This window comes from Magallana gigas, chromosome 2 (genome assembly GCF_963853765.1).
Source record: "Magallana gigas chromosome 2, xbMagGiga1.1, whole genome shotgun sequence".
In the NCBI taxonomy this organism is placed as follows: Eukaryota; Metazoa; Mollusca; class Bivalvia; order Ostreida; family Ostreidae; genus Magallana; species Magallana gigas.
The window spans coordinates 52,196,449-52,214,882 of NC_088854.1; the positions used below are offsets into that span (position 1 = coordinate 52,196,449).

Consider the following 18,434-nt stretch of genomic DNA (forward strand, 5'->3'; position numbering starts at 1 on the left):
CAACCAAAGCGATAATCACCAGTATGCTCAATGATGCAAAGTTAAATTGTTGACGTAATAAAATGGCTCAGACCAATCAAAGAAGAGGAAACTTTCCGAAGTTCCACTAAATCAGAAGATAAAAAAAAATATTATCTCCATATAAAACATTGTTTTCCTGGTCGTGCGTGCAAGTGCGTTGTCCTAGCAACAACAGGACAACACGCCTTCATAGATTTCAATCAATGTTCTGATAATTTCATATCAGATATAAATAAAACTATTCGAAGGCGTGTATATATATATATATATATATATATATATATATATATATATATATATATATATATATATATATATATATATATATATATCTGCTATGACCATATATTCAGAAAAATACACGTGTTCCTGGTATCTTATGCATGTATAAGTAGTTCCAATCGTTGAGGAGGCAATACCCACCTATGTTCCACACAAAACAATGATTACAGCCACAGGACCTGCTCTGGTGATAGTGTGTATATTAAAACTGACTGGTGAGTTACTCTTTACGTTTACCTGTAAACGAAGTTATAGTTTCATTCAAACAAAAGGTGCCATCTCGTAAATTTAACATATGTATATAGTTGTAAATTCTCGAAAAACGTGCTCCTATTCAATCGTTTTATGCGTAGCGTAAAGAATAGAATTTAATTCTGCAGTTAAAAGAACAGTCTGAAATTATTGTTGAGTGGCAATAGTGTCAAAAAAGCCATCACATAAAGGCAATAGTAAACTTATAGTTTATTTCCTGGATTTTCATAGGTTCTGGTTGGTTTTTTTCTTGGTTTTCATCAGACATTATAATATTAAATAAATATTTACTTTATGAGGTAAAATAACATCTACTCATTACAAGACCTGACTGTAATGAAACACATTTTAACCTTTTCATTAAAGATAAAGATATGGTAGATTTCAAATTCGGTATTTTAATTTTGCATGAAATTTTATGAAAAACTAATATTACACCCCCCCCCCCAAGAAAATCTTAATATATTGAGACGAAATTTTACGTTTCCATAATATGAAATCATTTTTATAACTTTTTCTTTGTAAGATATATATTCTTAAAAATTCTAACTCATTTTAGATGCGGTAGCGACCGATATGAAACACCAAAGATTACACGCCAGCTGCAGTAATGGGGATCCTATGATACAAATATCAGGCTATAATCATCCATATTTTGATATCGATAGTTTGGAACATGTTGAATCGATGGAAGAAAGTATTATAGGCATCAAAGAAAGTATCGAGAACTCTGCTATATTTTGCATGTGGAAAAACCAATGCAAGATAGATAAAACAACTAGAAAAGACATTTTTAAAACGGAAGAGTGGTTCAAGAAAAACATGCGATGTCTTAAAAACGGTAATATGGCCAATACATCGAGAGAGAGAACGAGAGAGAGAAAACGTTAGAGAGAGAGAGAGAGAGAGAGAGAGAGAGAGAGAGAGAGAGAGAGATTGATTGTGCATTTTTACTATTTTACTATTTTATAATGTAATTTTAATCCTGTTTGTTTTTCTTTAGGAACAAAAGTATATGATTTAATTTCAAACGCAACAAATTCAGGAGACTCAGAACTTGAAAACTTCAGTGGAACAATCATTGTACGAAGTCATGAGTATTTTCCATGGAATTATAGATTTTGTGATGATACAAGGAAGTTCGTTTTAAAGTTCATAACCGGAGAAACTCATGTGGAAAAATTTAAGGTTGCCCTTCAAATAGTATTTTCTGAAATACATAGCAAATTCGATAGCCTCTTTCTGGTGCAAGGTAAAAGGGCCGTGAATATAGTACAGGGATCTGGAATTGTTGAGCTGGATGTCACTGAACTGAAACATGTTGAAGTAGAATTGAAATCAACCAGACCTTTGACTAGTCCGAAATGTTGGGATTCTGCAAACAAAGGGTTTTTGCTTTGTTTGAGACGTAAGTAAATGATAAATTCATAATGATATTATCATTTGCAATCTCGTTGGAACTGCATGAATGTCTGATATACCGGTATGTATGCAAAAGGTTACCGACATAAAATATAAAAAGAGGTGGTCCTATTAAGGTAATTAATAGATGTATTTAATTATGATAAATGAATCACAATTATGAAAAATTTAAACATATAATAAAAATGAAACAAAGAAAATGAATGATAAAAGCTAATCTAAATTTAAAATGATTAAAATTTTATTTAAAATTAGTCATCCCAAAACAAATTGTTAATTTTTTCAGTGGAGAGATTTCTGTTATTTAATTTGTATTGACACGACAAGCTCTTTATATAAAAACTAAAACATTTATATAAATTTGCTTCTACGAATACTAGAGTATCAAAATAATTTCCCTACAATAATGAGGCAAACAGTTTATAATTCGCAATTTATTATCTTTGACATTTCAGCAATCTATTACATTTTTACAAGTACAAATGTTCGACATTGATTTTGGAGTTAGACATTGATTTTGCAGCTCATATTGTTTTAAATGAAAATATTCAATCAAGAATATATTAGATAATTTTTTAAATATGTTATCAAATATCTTAAAGTTGTAGAAAAAACGCAAGAAATCCGGACAATCTGTGATGACGTAATGTATGATGTCACGGTTGAGACAAAGGTAAAAACAGTTTTATTGTACACCCTGGTCAAAAGTCAATCAGAGAAATACAATCAACACTTTTAACTTGTTACCGTTTATGTTTGCTTTTTTTATTTTTCAGGAGCATACAGAACAGATGCAATATGGTAATACTAGTACGAATAGACTTATGGTTTGGTATGAAAGGGGATGGGACTTGTATTTTGTTACAACATTAAAAAAAACAAGAAGATAAAACGTGCAAAGTTGGAAGCTTATACATGTATATGAAAGTTTTAAAGCTATTTACTTAAAGAATAAGGAATCATTCTTTGAGTATTATGAGGTGATCAAATACGGTTGGGGGCTTATCAAATCCAATAAACCCTAAAGGGCTTTATGATAGATAAATTTGATCACGCCCGGCTATATTTGATCACCTCATAATATTCAAACAATGATTCCTTGTGTGGTTTCAGTCATAGTCTGTCCTGTTTTAAAGTGATTTTTATAAACATCACAAAAATTTGAAATGTAAGATTTATTTACACAAGAATACCCTTAACGAGGCCGAGTACAGAACGAGTACGCACGCTTTCGCGCAGCGTTTCATTTGTATTGTGACGTCATCTTTTTGCTTTGTTGACGCCATGGCGGGATAGTTTCAACTGCAGATATTCAGCGAAATTTGTCGAAAATAACTCGTTTGAAGAGTAAAATTAAAGTTATATTGTGGAATAAAGATAAATGTCTCGAAGTATAAGCTATACTTGGGCTCGGGTCGAAAAGGTGAAGAGGGTTCAGCAAGCCTAGCCCTCTGTCACGTTTTCTTAACCCGCCTAGATATAGCTTAATTCATATATTTCAAGACAATAACCATATATTTTATATTAATGACCCTTAATATGTGATGTTATATATTTATTTATTACTTAAATATGTCTGAATGTTTTAATAATACCATATATATCACATTTTCCGCCTTTGTCAAATAAAAAATAGCCATTAACTGACAAATCTTGGAAATTGGGCATACAAAAATCAACTTTGATAAGACCCCTGGAACAAACCAGGAGGTAAACGTTAATTTGGTACATTTCAAGCAAAATCCCATAGGGTCCTATGTTAAAAATTAACACACTTTGAGATGACCCCTTAAACAAACGGTGTGGTAAATGTCTTATTTTTTTTATCTTAAAATAATAATTATATCAGTAGTAATTCTTGTAAAAAATTTCATTCAAAAATCTAGGGCAGAAAAAATTAGACCCGGCCTCGTTAAATTAAGTATCTATAAATAGTTACATGATTACACTTCCGAAAAAAAACCCAATTGTGACGTCAGAAACAGTGCATTTCTCTCGTATTTTTTTTCTAAACTGAGCAAAAGACACCAATTTTTCAATGGTATTTTGAATCGAAAATTGTATCCACAGCCGTCACCCATGATGAAACTTAGGATATAATTTATTATTATGTGAAAGCACATAAAATATATAAATTTCTGCGAACACATTTTGCTCTTCAAAAAACTATGATAAAATGTGCCATATTTCATCATTATTGAATACATCTTAAAAAGATAACAAGATATTGAGGTCATTTTTTTAAATAGGATAAAAATGAATAACTTCGTACTTTATATACACATGTGTTCGAGATAGTTTATTGAAATTTTCATGAGATTTAAACAATTTGTGAAATTTAGGGCAAATATTGAAAGAAACTGTACATTCTTCTTTTATAAAATGCAAGATTAGATATTAAAAGAATCATTGACAAATTGTATTTGACTATACATTACAAAATCGACTTGAAATGTTATCATAGAAAAAGACACTGGAAATGTAAATATATAATGACAACATTCCCCTTAAATCTTTGAAAGTTCTTGATAAAGTACATGCATGAAATAGTTTACAACCCTTGTTCAATTTTTTAAAAATTTGTTAAACAGAAGAAATTACACTATTGAATATGACGAATTGTGATGAGAACGAACAAGTCGATTTCGAGGTGGGTGGTTCATTTGCTTACTCATATCTTCTTTCAACACATCATAAAACACAGATATATCATTAAAAAATCATTAAAAGTTCTTCGTTTAATGTAATCTTGTCTTTTGCAACTTTCTGTTAACTTAAGTGTATATTCTTTCGTTTTCATAGATTTCTTTTAAAACCTCATTGTTGAGCATAAAAATGAAAACTTATGACAGTTACATTTTATGAAGATTTTAACTGATAGTAAAACTAAAGCAGCTTTTACTCGTTATGGTATGTAATTCAGGAATCAACAGAAGACGAACACTTCGCCACATCATTTGTTTGCACTCCCGAAGTAACTACCGGTATCTCTGTTTCTACCTCCAAATCCGAAAGCAGTCTTTCAACAAAGTCAGGTTGTACAAGGGGTGTTTTCACAATTGAATTTTACATATATTTTGATAAAATGCTTTATAAGCAACATCTTTTTATTAATGTAAAATGAGATCTTTTAACCGTTCCATCCATTCTGAAACCTTAGGGGAAAAAATGTTTCCCGATATAAATATTCTTCGATACATTTGAGTCGAAACACTACATCATAACATATTATCATTTTTACGCAAAGCAGTGTTTTAAATTTGTTAACAGGCATATTTTTTTTAAAGAAATTATAGAACAAAACAAGGCCTTTAACGTGAAAGATGATGTATATTTTGAGGTAAGAACAATATTGAATTTGATTTGCAGTATCATAGTTACACGTTACAATTTATATCATATTGCTTAGTCAGTTTAGTATGGAACGTGATATAGAAAAATGAATAAACAATAACAATTGCGAAGATCTTCTTTAATGTACATGCATATCCATTGCAAAAGAAAGATAAATCATACTAACAAAACATGGTCGCAGAGTAAGACATATAAAATAATATTCAAATCTACTGTGAATAATATAAGTATTTAATGCAGAAGATTGACGTCAGCGATATTCGCGAGAAGCCTCCGCTAATAGACATTCAGGATAAAAGAAATGAATTGTTTTTTAACGGTGTTACGACTGAGAAAACTATATTCCTGTATTGATTTTATTTAGTGTAAAAATGTGTTTTCATTAAAAAAAACTGTCTCTACAATTGTAACGATCACCGCAATGCAGCATGTTTTGCCTTTAGAAAAAAACGATTACTGAGTATAGCCTTCTGTAGCTCTTGCATATGTTTGCATGAATCTTAATGTTAAAAACCCCAATTTTTCCTTAGTTTGTTTTACTGTTGCTTATAATTAAAATTAGGCTTTATATAAGAGAAAAATTTGGTATATAGTATATTAAAATGTGTTGAAAACATTTCGAGTTAGCCTTTTTTCAGTTATATATTCTACAGACAGGTAATATAAGAATATTAAAATTTTTGATGTTGTATATGATCAAAACGTATGATACTATTTCAATAAAATAATGAACTGAATTAGATATTAATCATTTTTTAGAAATATACTGAAAACTACCACTCCAACACATCCAATGTCTACACTCCACAAAAAACCACCCTTTTAGAGGTAATCAAAGAACAAAATACTTGTAGTTTAACAAAGTGAAATCGTTTACTGAAACGTTTTTATAAAAAAAGAAATTATCAGACTGTTGGCGTTTTATTTCAACATGAATTCTAAACTAAATTTTACATGTATGATTATTCAGAAATTAACAAAAGGCCACCACCTCACCACATCCACTGCCTCCATTCCCCGAGTAACCACCAATATCACTGTTTCTTTCTCCAAGTCAGAGATCACCCCATCAGCAAACTCAGGTTTGTACAGCGGCTGTTTTGTTACAGATTTTCGGGGATTTCTTTATGATTTATTGTTGTTTCATTATTCTCGACGTATAAATTTTCTAAAGGGAATGATTAAGACCACCTTTTTTTCATTATAGTAAAATTTAAATTAAGGTCCATGACTGAGCGAACTCGATAACGTCACATGACTGTTGTAATGAACTATATAATAATTGTGGACCAATGTCTATTTTTTTTTGTCAAATGATAACTAGACAGAAAGTCGAAATAATTATTTTTTTTAATTGTTAATATGGATCTTTAGAAATGTCTTCTTCATTTAAAATGATTTCTTTTCCTATTTGATTTCTTCTTAATTGGTTTTGATTTTTCGTGGGTTTTTTAAAACTTTTTTAAATTAAAAAAAAATATATGAAAGGTTCTAAAGGTGTTCTGGTTCAAACCTATTAACAACCTACAGCAATCTGTAGTGAATGATTTTTCCATCTGACACCCATCTCATATTAACATCTCCCTTACTTAAGACTTTGTCATGCATTTGATAATTTTATTTTACATTTATATTAATTCTCTTTAATTCAGCCAATTATGTAAGCCAGCCCTATTTATGGCGACCTCATCTTCGTATCGACACTCTGCTGATGTCAACATCCGGTACTTTGTTACTCACATTTGTGCACTTATACTGATACTTTCTCCGGAATTTGTAATGGTTAAAAATTTACAGAAACTTGTGTATGAAATTTGAGTTTCCATGGATACTATAAACATCAAATTTAGTGACACCATACAGCTGAAAATGATGCAATAGGAAGTTCATATTATTTTCCCCACGGTTATGAATAAAACAATTGAACAATTATAACCCATTTTGTTTTTTGTTACCTAAGGTAAATTAAAATGGCGAATTTTTCAAAACGGAAATCGGGAGAGTATCTATTATATACCCATGAGTAGGATGATAACTTGGGCCTAGATCTAACAGATTTTAAATGCCGCATTGAAAATAGTTAATTATCTTCATTGGAAAATCATAAAATTCGACCGCGTGTTAATGATATTACAGTAATCAGTGACGGAGCGTGTAATGTTATGCATTTATTGCAGCATATTTCCCGCCGGCTTCGTCCGAGGTAAAGTAGATTTTTCTTCGAAAATTTCTTTGTATCTCCCGAACATTCATTTAATTATACCGAAAAACTTACGATAATACAAAATACGTCGAGTTCTAATTGGTTTTTTTTGACTTTTTAAATTGCAGAAACGTCAGTAATAATTGATTTTCTAGTACGTTATTTTCTTCTCTCTTTTCATTTTTATATTTGAATTATAAATAATTGAATTGGTATTTGATATAAGAAGAATTAGAATTATTACATGTAAATGGGTTTTTTTTTAAAAACAAATCGGTTTACAACGCATGTCTTTCTCGACTTTTGATACCACTTGGATGAAAAATGTTGACGTTTCTGAAGAGGCGGAATATCATATTCAAGACGCTTTGTTTACCCTGTCACATGAATGTCTAGACCAATGAGATGACGCGTTCTATATAATTATCATATTGAGGTCTAAAGGGAAAAAATCCTGAAAATTATATTCCTAACAGCATAACAGTATTTCATTAAAAATTGGATTTGGATAGGTCTTTTCCGATATGAAATTTAGTTTGCCGACCAGGTATTTAAATCCTATGATATTTTTGTTTACATCCTACCGGAAATCAAAACTTCTATAGAAAGTATTTGAAATCCAATATTATAAATACTTTATATCCTTTACTATATAAAGATGATTTTTTCCATAAAATTGTTAGAGAAATGTTTGAACAGTGCATATATTATAGACAAATTTAGAATACTTTTATTTTCCAAGTCAATGTATTTCCGGTATATCACTAACATGAAATGATTAGAGTATTGTTTTTGGTGGCATGCATTTAAAGGCAATCTGTACAGATTACAAAATTTTTAAAAAAGGATGTCCTCAATGAAATACAATTTACAAGTAAATAAAAATTACACTATTAATTTATTAATCAAAAGGAGATTGTTGGTAATTACACAATAGGAAAGATAGAAGTTTATGCTGTTAGCTGATGATTTGTAGATAGCAGCGCTATTTCCACCATTTGTCCTGGTCGTGCATGCAAGCGCGTTGCTCTGGTAACAATTGGACACTGCTCCACAGGAAACTGCGGCATCGAACGCCCTCGTTATGGTTATCATTTGAAATCAGACAAATTAAAAGCAAAGCGGCTACATCCGTAACAACATTGTTGAAAACCCCGAAAACCTCGATAGCATCAGACTGGAAGTGGTTATATAGTAAAGAAGACAATACTCATTTATCTTCCAACCGAAACCATGGATATCGTTACCATATTCACTCTGATAATGGTGTCTGCTCTTATTGTTATAGGTATGTACACCCGATCGAAAGAGAGTATAAAATTGACATAATTCGGTTTTTTAAAATATTGTTCAATAGGAAGTAATCTTTATAATCTCTGTTATTTTCATATCAAATTTTAGATGATGTAACGGCTTCAAAGATAAAAGCCAGCTGCAATAAAGGTGATAAATTGGTACAAGTATCAGGATACGGTCAAGCTTACTTTAACACTACGAACGTCAAGTTACTAAAGGAGAGCCTTCAGGGGTCTCCAATATTCTGCATGTGGAAAAATGGCTGCAAATTGAAGGTACCGAAAGGGACCAATAAGCCGAAGAAACTTTGGTTTAAGGATAACATGCGTTGTCTCAAAAACGGTAATATATATTTATCAGAGAGAGAGAGAGAGAGAGAGAGAGAGAGAGAGAGATTCTAAATTCCTTGATACTTCCAAAAAGAAGCTTTCAAAACGTATTATTCTTAATGCCATAATGTTTTGTAGAAACACGCTTGTATGATTTGATCACAACCAATATTTTCCAAACCGCAAGACTTGCGACATTAGCTAAAACAATCGTGGTACGGAGTCATAAAAAATTTCCATGGAATTATGCTCTGTGTGAAGAAGCGACCACCTATTCCTTGAATTTCTCAACGGCAGAAAATCACATCGGAAAATTTAAAGTTGTACTTCAGATCGTTTCCGTAGATCTCGATAGGAAATATGACAGTCTTTCTCTAAAGAATAAAGACAGATCATTCGACATTAAAGAAGGGAGCAAAATCGTGATGCCAATAACTAATTTGGACTATGTGAGACTGGAATTTACATCCTTTAGACCCAGGAATAGGATGGGGTGCTTGACATCTGCATACAAAGGATTTCTTTTCTGTATGAAACGTAAGTTTACTCATAGTCTTAAGAAACATTGAAATTCCCTTATTATTCTGTTTTTTTTAAATTGTGGTATGCAATTGTATTTGCATATTTTGGAGTAATGAATGCATCTTAATTGCCGTGTTTAGTTGTGGAAAACACACAGCAGCATGTCGGGAGGATCTGTGACGAGGTGATGGATAATGTGGCAGTGAAGATATGGGTAAGTGAAGAGTTCCTCGTACAACAAACTAATACATGTACTCTCAATTCTTTACAAATTGAATTTTGTGTTGGTGCTATAATTTAATCAATTTTGCACTATAATCTGGAGCGCAAAAAAGGTTGTAAAAATTGTAAAAAGAAAATGTATTTTTAAAAATGAAAAATAAAAAAAACAATTTTGCAGAAAATAAATCTAGACCTTTTAATAACAGTATTTATTTTTGTTTAAAACAAAAAGAAAGATAGTTATCTTGCGTTAAAAAAACCCACAAAACGACAGTTTAATATTTTTTTATATGTACATTGTATACGACAATAAATGTATACTTATACTTCATGACAAAACAAGATTTTAATCTCCAACAAAAACTAAACATCTTTAGATATTTCCCATAAGGATTTTAGGTTTAAGTTAAATAATGTTTTTGTTGATATGATCTTTGCGCAATTTAACAAAATCTCATCCTCTAACTCAGGAAAACTTCATTTTTACAGTAAAATATTAAATACAAACGAATACTAGTTGCAAGATTACTTAAAGTTTTCCTTGAAAAAGTATGAAAGATCCCAGCTAACGAGATTAAGAAAAAGTGCACAGTCACTATTCATTGAAACGTAGATACTAGTATTGTAAACTAATTATCCCAAAGGAAAAACGTTTATGCTATATGCTTGTAAATTATAAGTCGAAAATGAAAAACACTTTGTACTGTGTATGAAAATCTTCGATTTCAGTATTGTGCTATTTTCAATGATAAATTGTACTGTGGTATTGATGCCATAAAAGAAATTGTTAATTCATGTGATTATTATACTACAAAACGTCTATGTATCTACTTGGATAAATGTTCTATGCAGAGAAAACTGTTCCAGAGACTATTAAGTATTGTATAAAACTGTCTTGCATGCTGTAGCCTTTATGTTATAATTTTCTTTTTTCTGTTATTTGATTTCATTTTGACTGTATGCCAACATGGTTAAATACATTTAAGATATTATGTGCATTCAATCACTTGCCTCAATGAAAAAAACTTATTTATTTGAGTTTGTTTAATTTTAGAAAAGAAAAGTCAGAAAGCAAAAACAAACAAAAAGAACAAGAGGGATGAAACCCCGGAAAAGAAACGCGTTGCGTGGGTGATATTATATTGGCTCCTTCCATTGAGGAGACATTAACAATCTCACGCTCAGCTTGAAAAATGAATTTGGTTGTACAATGAATTGAAATGACCTTTATCTAATTTTCGTCTAGCTTACAGGTTTAGCCGGACTTTTTTTATCAGATTTATTTATTGATTATTTATTCATTTATTTATTATTTTATTGAATTATTTATCTATATTTTCGAGAATTAATTTTTCGAGAATTGCAACTCTCCAAAAAAAAAATATACTTGAATGAAAATATATCAATACAGGCAGAAATGTCTTCTAAATTCATGAAAATTATGTATAAATTGCAATTCTCAATTTCACGTTAAAAGAAAAGGACTTCGTGACTTAAACAATCAGCGTATAAATATGGCGTAGGTTATATATCTCTGCGTATGCTATGAAATCTGCCTACAGAACACAAGTACATTGATGTGTGTATATAATGTACATGTATATACTTATATTCTCTTACTGGAGGATGCCAAGTGATTGAATTATTATTTCATTTTCGTTTCTATGAAATTTAGAAAATTGGTATTATCAAATCTATCTTTAAAAAAATTGCATTTTCATCTCATTGCAAATCGAGTGAAATACTGTACATATACTATGTAAAAAGAAATAGGAAATGTATAACTGGGAGAAGAGTCCGTGTTCTGTCAATAATTGTGTTATATTACATTTTCTTTTTTATCAATGTTTACGTTTTTGCATGATTGATTAGTTAATTGATTAATTTATTATACTGGTATATGCCATTTGAATTGTGTATATAGTGTTTTCAATAATAAATAAATTAATTAAATAGTTTTCCTTATATTTTCTCAAATAATTTTCCGGATTTTTACGGTCAAAATTTCAAGACCGACAATACTCAACACGAATTGAAAAAGTATCAATTTAGCTCACGTCAAATGCACCCCTGCGAATGTGTTTGGAATGTTTTCTTTATCGCAGCTAAGTATGTAATAAATCCAGAGGTGCTAAATAAAAGTTCACGAGACTTCAACGAGATTTTTTTAGTTCCTGTAAAATTTCGAAAGCATAAGTGTTTGAATAATATTCTAGATATGTAAGCACTGGTCGTTTTTCATATCATATTCTACTTTGATTTATGTTAAAACATGAACATCTTTTAAGATGTATGTCTTATTTCACCATCTAGCGGTTATTTAAGTTAAACGATATCCAGAACAGAGTTTATCGTTCGTGTTCAACCATGTGTAGAATGGTTGAAAATATAAACATTTGGTTGCTTAATAAAATCATAGCCATGCTTGATGCTTGTGGTGTGCAATACCATGTTTTTAAAAAAAATAATTGGTGTCTGTTTTTGCATAAAAACTTAATATATTGAGCCATTTTCAAGGAACATTCTGCATAAAATAGTATAGTCTCTTTCACAATTGATGCTGTTACTAGGTCAGGCGCAGATAGAAAATTAATCCTTAAGGGGGTGGGGGTCTCTACTAAGCATGTTAATTGTTGCAACAGCAGAAAAAGATTACTTTTGTATTGTCTCATTTATTTCAAGAATACACTTTATCCACCAATTAATTAAGACAAAGTTTGATATCAATATTTGACTACAAGTACTTAGATTCTATGAAAAAGATAATAAACACGAGGCACGATTTTTACTGCGAAACTAAAAGGGTCAAATAAAGCCACGTGGTCTAAAATTTAAATGACAATAACATTCGCAGCCCTGGGTGAATGAGGGGGGCACAAGTGGGCTTTCCTGAAACAAAATTTATCCTGCAAATGCAGACGACGCCGTTGTTCATGTTTGTTCAAGTCATATAGCATCCACACTATTATTGGGACCCCGGGAGTGGTTTATCATAGAACTTTACAGAGAAAAACTTTTTTCACAAACGTGAATTCTACGGTAGAGTCTAGAGAGTCACGTGCCAGGGGGAACAAAAAGTCGTGTCTCCCGGGAAATAAATGTCGTGTCTCGCCTCTTCGGAAATGATTTTTCTTGGGGGAATAAATCTTCATATTTCCCTCACCATCATGCAATAAATTTATAGTGTTATACGTTGCCAAGTGTGTTGCTAACGTTGAGGGTAATAGAACGGATTATCAACTGCGTCTAAACCAATCAAATTTCAGTATTTAGCATGAAAGTATAATAACATACAATATGTTGGTAAACGGTTCCACAGACATCGAACAAAGTGCTCATTATAATGAATAAGGTTTTACAAGGGCTGGTGTGTGAATCCGGAGGTCTAAATCAAATTGATGAGAGAAACATGATCTATCTGCAGTAGATCGATTAATAACGGAAGTGTTCGTGTCCGCAAAATGTGCCAAAGTCTGCCAAAGAGGTTTCATACATATCAAATTATATATATATATATATATATATATATAAATATATATATATATATATATATATATATATATATATATATATATATATATATATATATATATATATATATATATAAAACACTGCTTAGAGGTTTTCAAAAATGACAGGAAATGGACCAACACAACAACAGTGTTATTTATACGTATTCAAGAGTTTGAAACTTGAATGACAGACAGGAAGGATGTAGTCGATTCTATATTTGTGAATGCCCTCAAATGCTCATAAAAAGATATCATAATTTCCACAAATATTTTACATCGTTTTGTTCAAAGATTTTTTAATTGTCAATTGCAAGCAGAATAAATAACTTATTCAAAATAAAACCCCTGTGTCACTTGTGTGTGTGTGTGTGTAGTTTTATCTGCAATGGTCGCTACCTTCATAACCCGCATGAATCATCTAAGAAAGTATTTGATTGTTTATACATAGGCGTCGGAACCGGGGGGGGGGGGGGGCACTTTTTTTGCAAAGTTAGACCCAACCATTAGGCACATAGCAGCATAGAGGGTTCAGCTCCCCCCCTAACTTTTTCTCGCATGAAGTATAAATGTTCCTAAATATAACTTAAAAGAGTGTAATATGGAGAAGTTGGAGTCATTGGCGTATAACAACCCCCCCCCCCCCCCCAACGGATTAGAAATTCCATGATTTGGGAAAATTTTTTGGAAGGAAAGTATTTTTTTCTTTGGAACTAAAGGTATACACCCCCCCCCCCATGGGTTAGGAATTTCATGATTTCATAAAATGTTGGTGTGTGTGTATATATATATATAATATAATATTCTATAGAGCTATGAGTTAATAAGTCTCCGTAAAAAATTGAGGGAATCATACTACATGTAGGTGTGTGTAAATATATTGAAATGACAGAACAATTTAACAGGAAGTTGTATATGCATGTATGTTTTCTCCTATGCGTGAATTATCTAATGTCGAACATTGAATTTCAAATTGTAAAAATTAATTCGATTTTCTCAGTTATATGTAATACCATTTATTGAATTTCCATATGTTTTCATTCTTTAAAAAAGAACATATGTTTACAAACTTTTCTTGCATATGACAGTTCTGGTTACATTTTCTTTGATTACCTAGTGGTAAATTTATTAACTGTATATAGTGTTCGATTCATTTTCAAAGAAAAATGACAAGAATGGTTTTGATTTTGATCAATTGGCATTTTTCCTACAAAAAAAATAAATTTAAAAAAATTTCTTGCATAAGAAAATTAAGCTTGATATACAACCCACTTTAACTTGTGTAACATTTTTGCCATGGTCATGGACTGTACAATCATGATCTCAAGTTCAAGTCATGGATGAGGCATAACAGAGACAACGTTTATTGATGCATCTCGGTATAATGAATGATCAGCTTCCCTCCCTAAATTTTCAGATGTAACTTTTAATCAATGCACATAGTTTTTTTTTTGCTTGTCAAGAATTTTTATAAGTCTAGCCCCCCCCCCCTCCCCACTTTCAATTTTCAATTTGCTTGCGACGCCTCTGTCAACTGCTGAAATAGAAAAGTGACCTGTATCGCCTGCTTTGTGGAAGAAATTAATTTCTTTGAACGAGTTACTCATAAATTTTTAACCGGAAGTCGGCCTCTTTTTCAAATAGTAAGTGTGTAGTCAGCATGGGATTTTCATCCGATAGCAAATTTTTGTTTTTAATTGTCAAATATAATGAAAAATACATGTTATTTTATATATTTATGAATGTTTCCAATTTGCTTCATCTTTGATTTTGTTTATTTGGACATAGTAATTAAACTGAAACGTTTCTTCGGCAACATCCTCTGGTATTGGAAGGGGGGGGGGGTAGTTGCTTGTGAACAGCAAGAAAAGGAATATTGTACATGACAAAATATAAGCAGAGCAGTCAATTACTCTAGAATTATTTCATTAAACCATATTCTACTATAGGTATACTATACATACATACAATAATAAATTCAGTGGTAAGCTAAAAATGAAACCAATGTGATTAAATACATGTCAAGATTTAATGAAGTTTACAACTTCTTATATCGATTGATAAAAGGTTTGTTACCTTGTTTCAAAAGTTATATACACAAGTTTATTACAGGATATGATAACTCATTTGGCATATTTATGTCCCAAATGGGAAATAAATTATGAAGAGTAAAAATAAAGAAGTTTTTATTTTTCTATAAAATATGTGAAATCTGCATTAGAATAGATGAAATGTAACAACTTTTGGTAAACAACTTTCTGTTACTGTACTATTTATATGGATTAATTCCTCCGTATACTTTATATCCAAAATTTCTTGGGGATCAATCTTAAAATCTATAGGCTTACAGGAAATCTAAACAAAGAGGAGCAAACAGGAAAACTCCAGTATATCATATCATATGCATGTCAGTGCCATTCTTCTTCCCATATAGTCCATTCCACCATCTGTTGTAATATCAAACTATAATTCACTTGGTCATGTAAAATTTCTTAAAGAAAAACAAAAACACCAGAAAGATAAAAATAATTTTAATTAAAATGGCTTTTGTAATTGTTAGCATTGATTATATGCATATACTTTACAAGAAAACAACATGGATAATTATTTTAATCTGCAAATTCAAGGTTGATAATCTTTTGTAACTTGCACTAATCTAAATGTGAGTAATGAAACATACTGGTAAATGTTGAAAGTTAAAAATGAAAATTGTAATATTGACATTGTTTTTCATGTAGAAATTTCACACAGACATGGCTTCCCCAGACCTTCAGTGGTTGATCATCAGGAACAACTCCAGTTTTCTGTTAAAAGGAAACGGACAAACATACAGCAGGGTATGTTAAATAGGACTTTACAGTAATCTCTACAGGTTTTTAATCTATTAATTGCATTTTAAGAAGTCATATTTATTATATCAATGTTTTTTAAACCGTTACGGTTGAAAGTTTTTATAGCAACTTTTTTTATCTATGTTAAAAAATTAGAAAGTTGCATGTCTCATATTTTGAGGAATTTGAAAAACTGAATGATGTTGCTTAAATTGTTTTGTAGGAGCAAAATAACCTTAAATCCAAAAACTCCTTCCGTTACAATGGACTGGTCAACCGTCAGACTGTTGGAGTTGTCCCAGCAAAGGATGGAAAGGGGGTTGTCCTCGTAACAAAGAAGTCGAAGGGTACAGACTAGAGTCCACTTCTTTCAAAAGATCTTGATTCTTATATTTACATTTTCACTTCATTATCATTTGGCAATTTGAATTCAGTTATTTTATACCTCAGAGTAATAGAATTATACAAAGTTTTCTATTGACTACATTCAGTGAAAATCCATGCACAATGCTAACAAAATGTTTGAAGATTGTTTTTTTTTAATTGAAATATTACTGTTGTTCGATATTTACTCCCAATATTTGTGATTTACAGCTGGTAAACGCCCTGGATCAAGCTACAACAAAGTAGAGCTAAAACGAGGGTCCCGCCAAACCTTCAGCACTATCAGAAAAACCCTTCGTAACAACAGCTACAGAAAGGATCTGAAAATGGTGAGACTTTAAAATAATGAACTGAAAGTTCAGAACAATTTTTCTTGATTTATAGCTTGTACACTGTGAGTTGATGTTACTTTTCATATGAAATTTTTTGAAACCTATGAAGTGAAACAATGAAATGTAATTTATTAAAATCATGCTAGGAAATCTGCTCATGTATGATACACTATTCAATAATCATCATCATTCTGCAGACATCACTTAAGAGTTTAGAAAGATAAACAGGGACATGTAGAATATATTTTGCAGTTGTAAAATCTGCATACTGAAATGAAAAGCTGTATACACTGTATATGCAATATTTCTACAACATAACCAAAATCTTTCAAAACATGTGATAACACAGTATTGTTTGAGGCGTTGCTCAGAGAAATGAGAACTCAAAAATATAATAAAAGCTCAAATATAAAATCTACAGAATAACACTATTTATGATTGGAAGATTGCAAGTTATGAATGTTTAAAGTGAATTGTAATCAAAGAACTGATAGTACTGAAAAGCGCTAACCCAGCCTCTGTATGTATATAACATTTCAGCTTCTGTATACACACTATATTTCCTCATCACTGCATTGCAGCTCCTGCAATGATGTATGTAAATTCACAATTGCCCGTACATTAGGTTCACAATAGCCCGTGCAGTTATGTGCACAAACTCCTAAAACTGGTTCCCTAACCAGTTTAAATGATGTAAACTTATGCTCATAGGGGGCGGTTAATTGATGAACTGGAAGTAGAAGTCTAATGAAAATAAAGCGCTGAGCTATGCTTTGCACTTTAAAAAGGATTCACAATGTTATCCAACTGTAAAATTTTAAAAATTTACATTACTGAACGTAATATTAATAAATAAGACATCCTAGTCTAAATAATTCATACATTATCTGTGAAAAAAGAACCTTTCTTCAATATTTGAGGTAAAATCTTATTGCTACACCACTGTACCTGTTGTAGCAAGAGCAGCACCGATGTAATTAAAATCACATGATAGGGCTTCTTGTAATAAAGTTTTAGGTCTGAAATTTCCAAATGGTAATGATTTACTTCTTTTTATAGGCTGCTGTAAGAAGGGCCAGTGCTCTCTTGAAGAGCCAGAAACCAGTTGTTGTAAAGAAAAGTGGACTGAAGTCTAAGTGAATGTGACAACAACAAAATAAAAATGTGAAATATTAAAAAAAATTGTTGATGGTTTTTATTTCTGCACTTACTTGTTTGGCAATCAAGCAATTTTCTAGGATTTTTTTCCCAGCATGGTATATTGAAATATTGGATCACACATTTCTAATATACACAACCTGTCCTCAAATTTAAAATCTTCACAAAAGTACTCGTGATTTTTAGTTTAATACCATGAGACTCCCAGAGAACCAGTTTATACTTGAAATGCAGCATTGTTTATCATTAGATTAGAGGATTCATAGTATTTTAAATCTATATGCTGGATATTTGGTCATAGTTTTGGCAATTTTTTA

The 18,434-nt window shown here is 31.1% G+C and overlaps 3 protein-coding genes across 3 annotated transcripts; all 3 read left to right on the forward strand.

Moving 5' to 3' along the window:
• Window positions 1-1,117: 1,117 nt before the first annotated feature.
• On the forward strand, window positions 1,118-7,656 carry LOC105332919 (uncharacterized). The gene is made up of 10 exons (XM_066077176.1): window positions 1,118-1,396; window positions 1,559-1,963; window positions 2,580-2,650; window positions 2,754-2,778; window positions 4,569-4,627; window positions 4,901-5,012; window positions 5,265-5,317; window positions 6,091-6,159; window positions 6,302-6,413; window positions 6,984-7,656. The coding sequence occupies exons 1-10, from the start codon at window positions 1,132-1,134 to the stop codon at window positions 7,088-7,090; spliced, it is 1,278 nt and encodes a 425-aa protein (XP_065933248.1). The 5' UTR covers window positions 1,118-1,131; the 3' UTR covers window positions 7,091-7,656.
• A 281-nt stretch (window positions 7,657-7,937) lies between these two features.
• LOC105332917 (uncharacterized) lies at window positions 7,938-12,190 on the forward strand. Its single transcript, XM_034447270.2, has 6 exons — window positions 7,938-8,081; window positions 8,511-8,822; window positions 8,936-9,172; window positions 9,298-9,696; window positions 9,822-9,895; window positions 10,958-12,190. The coding sequence occupies exons 2-6, from the start codon at window positions 8,768-8,770 to the stop codon at window positions 11,036-11,038; spliced, it is 846 nt and encodes a 281-aa protein (XP_034303161.2). The 5' UTR covers window positions 7,938-8,081; window positions 8,511-8,767; the 3' UTR covers window positions 11,039-12,190.
• Window positions 12,191-16,092: 3,902 nt separating this feature from the next.
• LOC117681696 (large ribosomal subunit protein eL28) lies at window positions 16,093-18,141 on the forward strand. The gene is made up of 4 exons (XM_034447269.2): window positions 16,093-16,249; window positions 16,467-16,590; window positions 16,838-16,956; window positions 18,019-18,141. The coding sequence occupies exons 1-4, from the start codon at window positions 16,166-16,168 to the stop codon at window positions 18,097-18,099; spliced, it is 408 nt and encodes a 135-aa protein (XP_034303160.1). The 5' UTR covers window positions 16,093-16,165; the 3' UTR covers window positions 18,100-18,141.
• The last annotated feature ends 293 nt before the right edge of the window (window positions 18,142-18,434 follow it).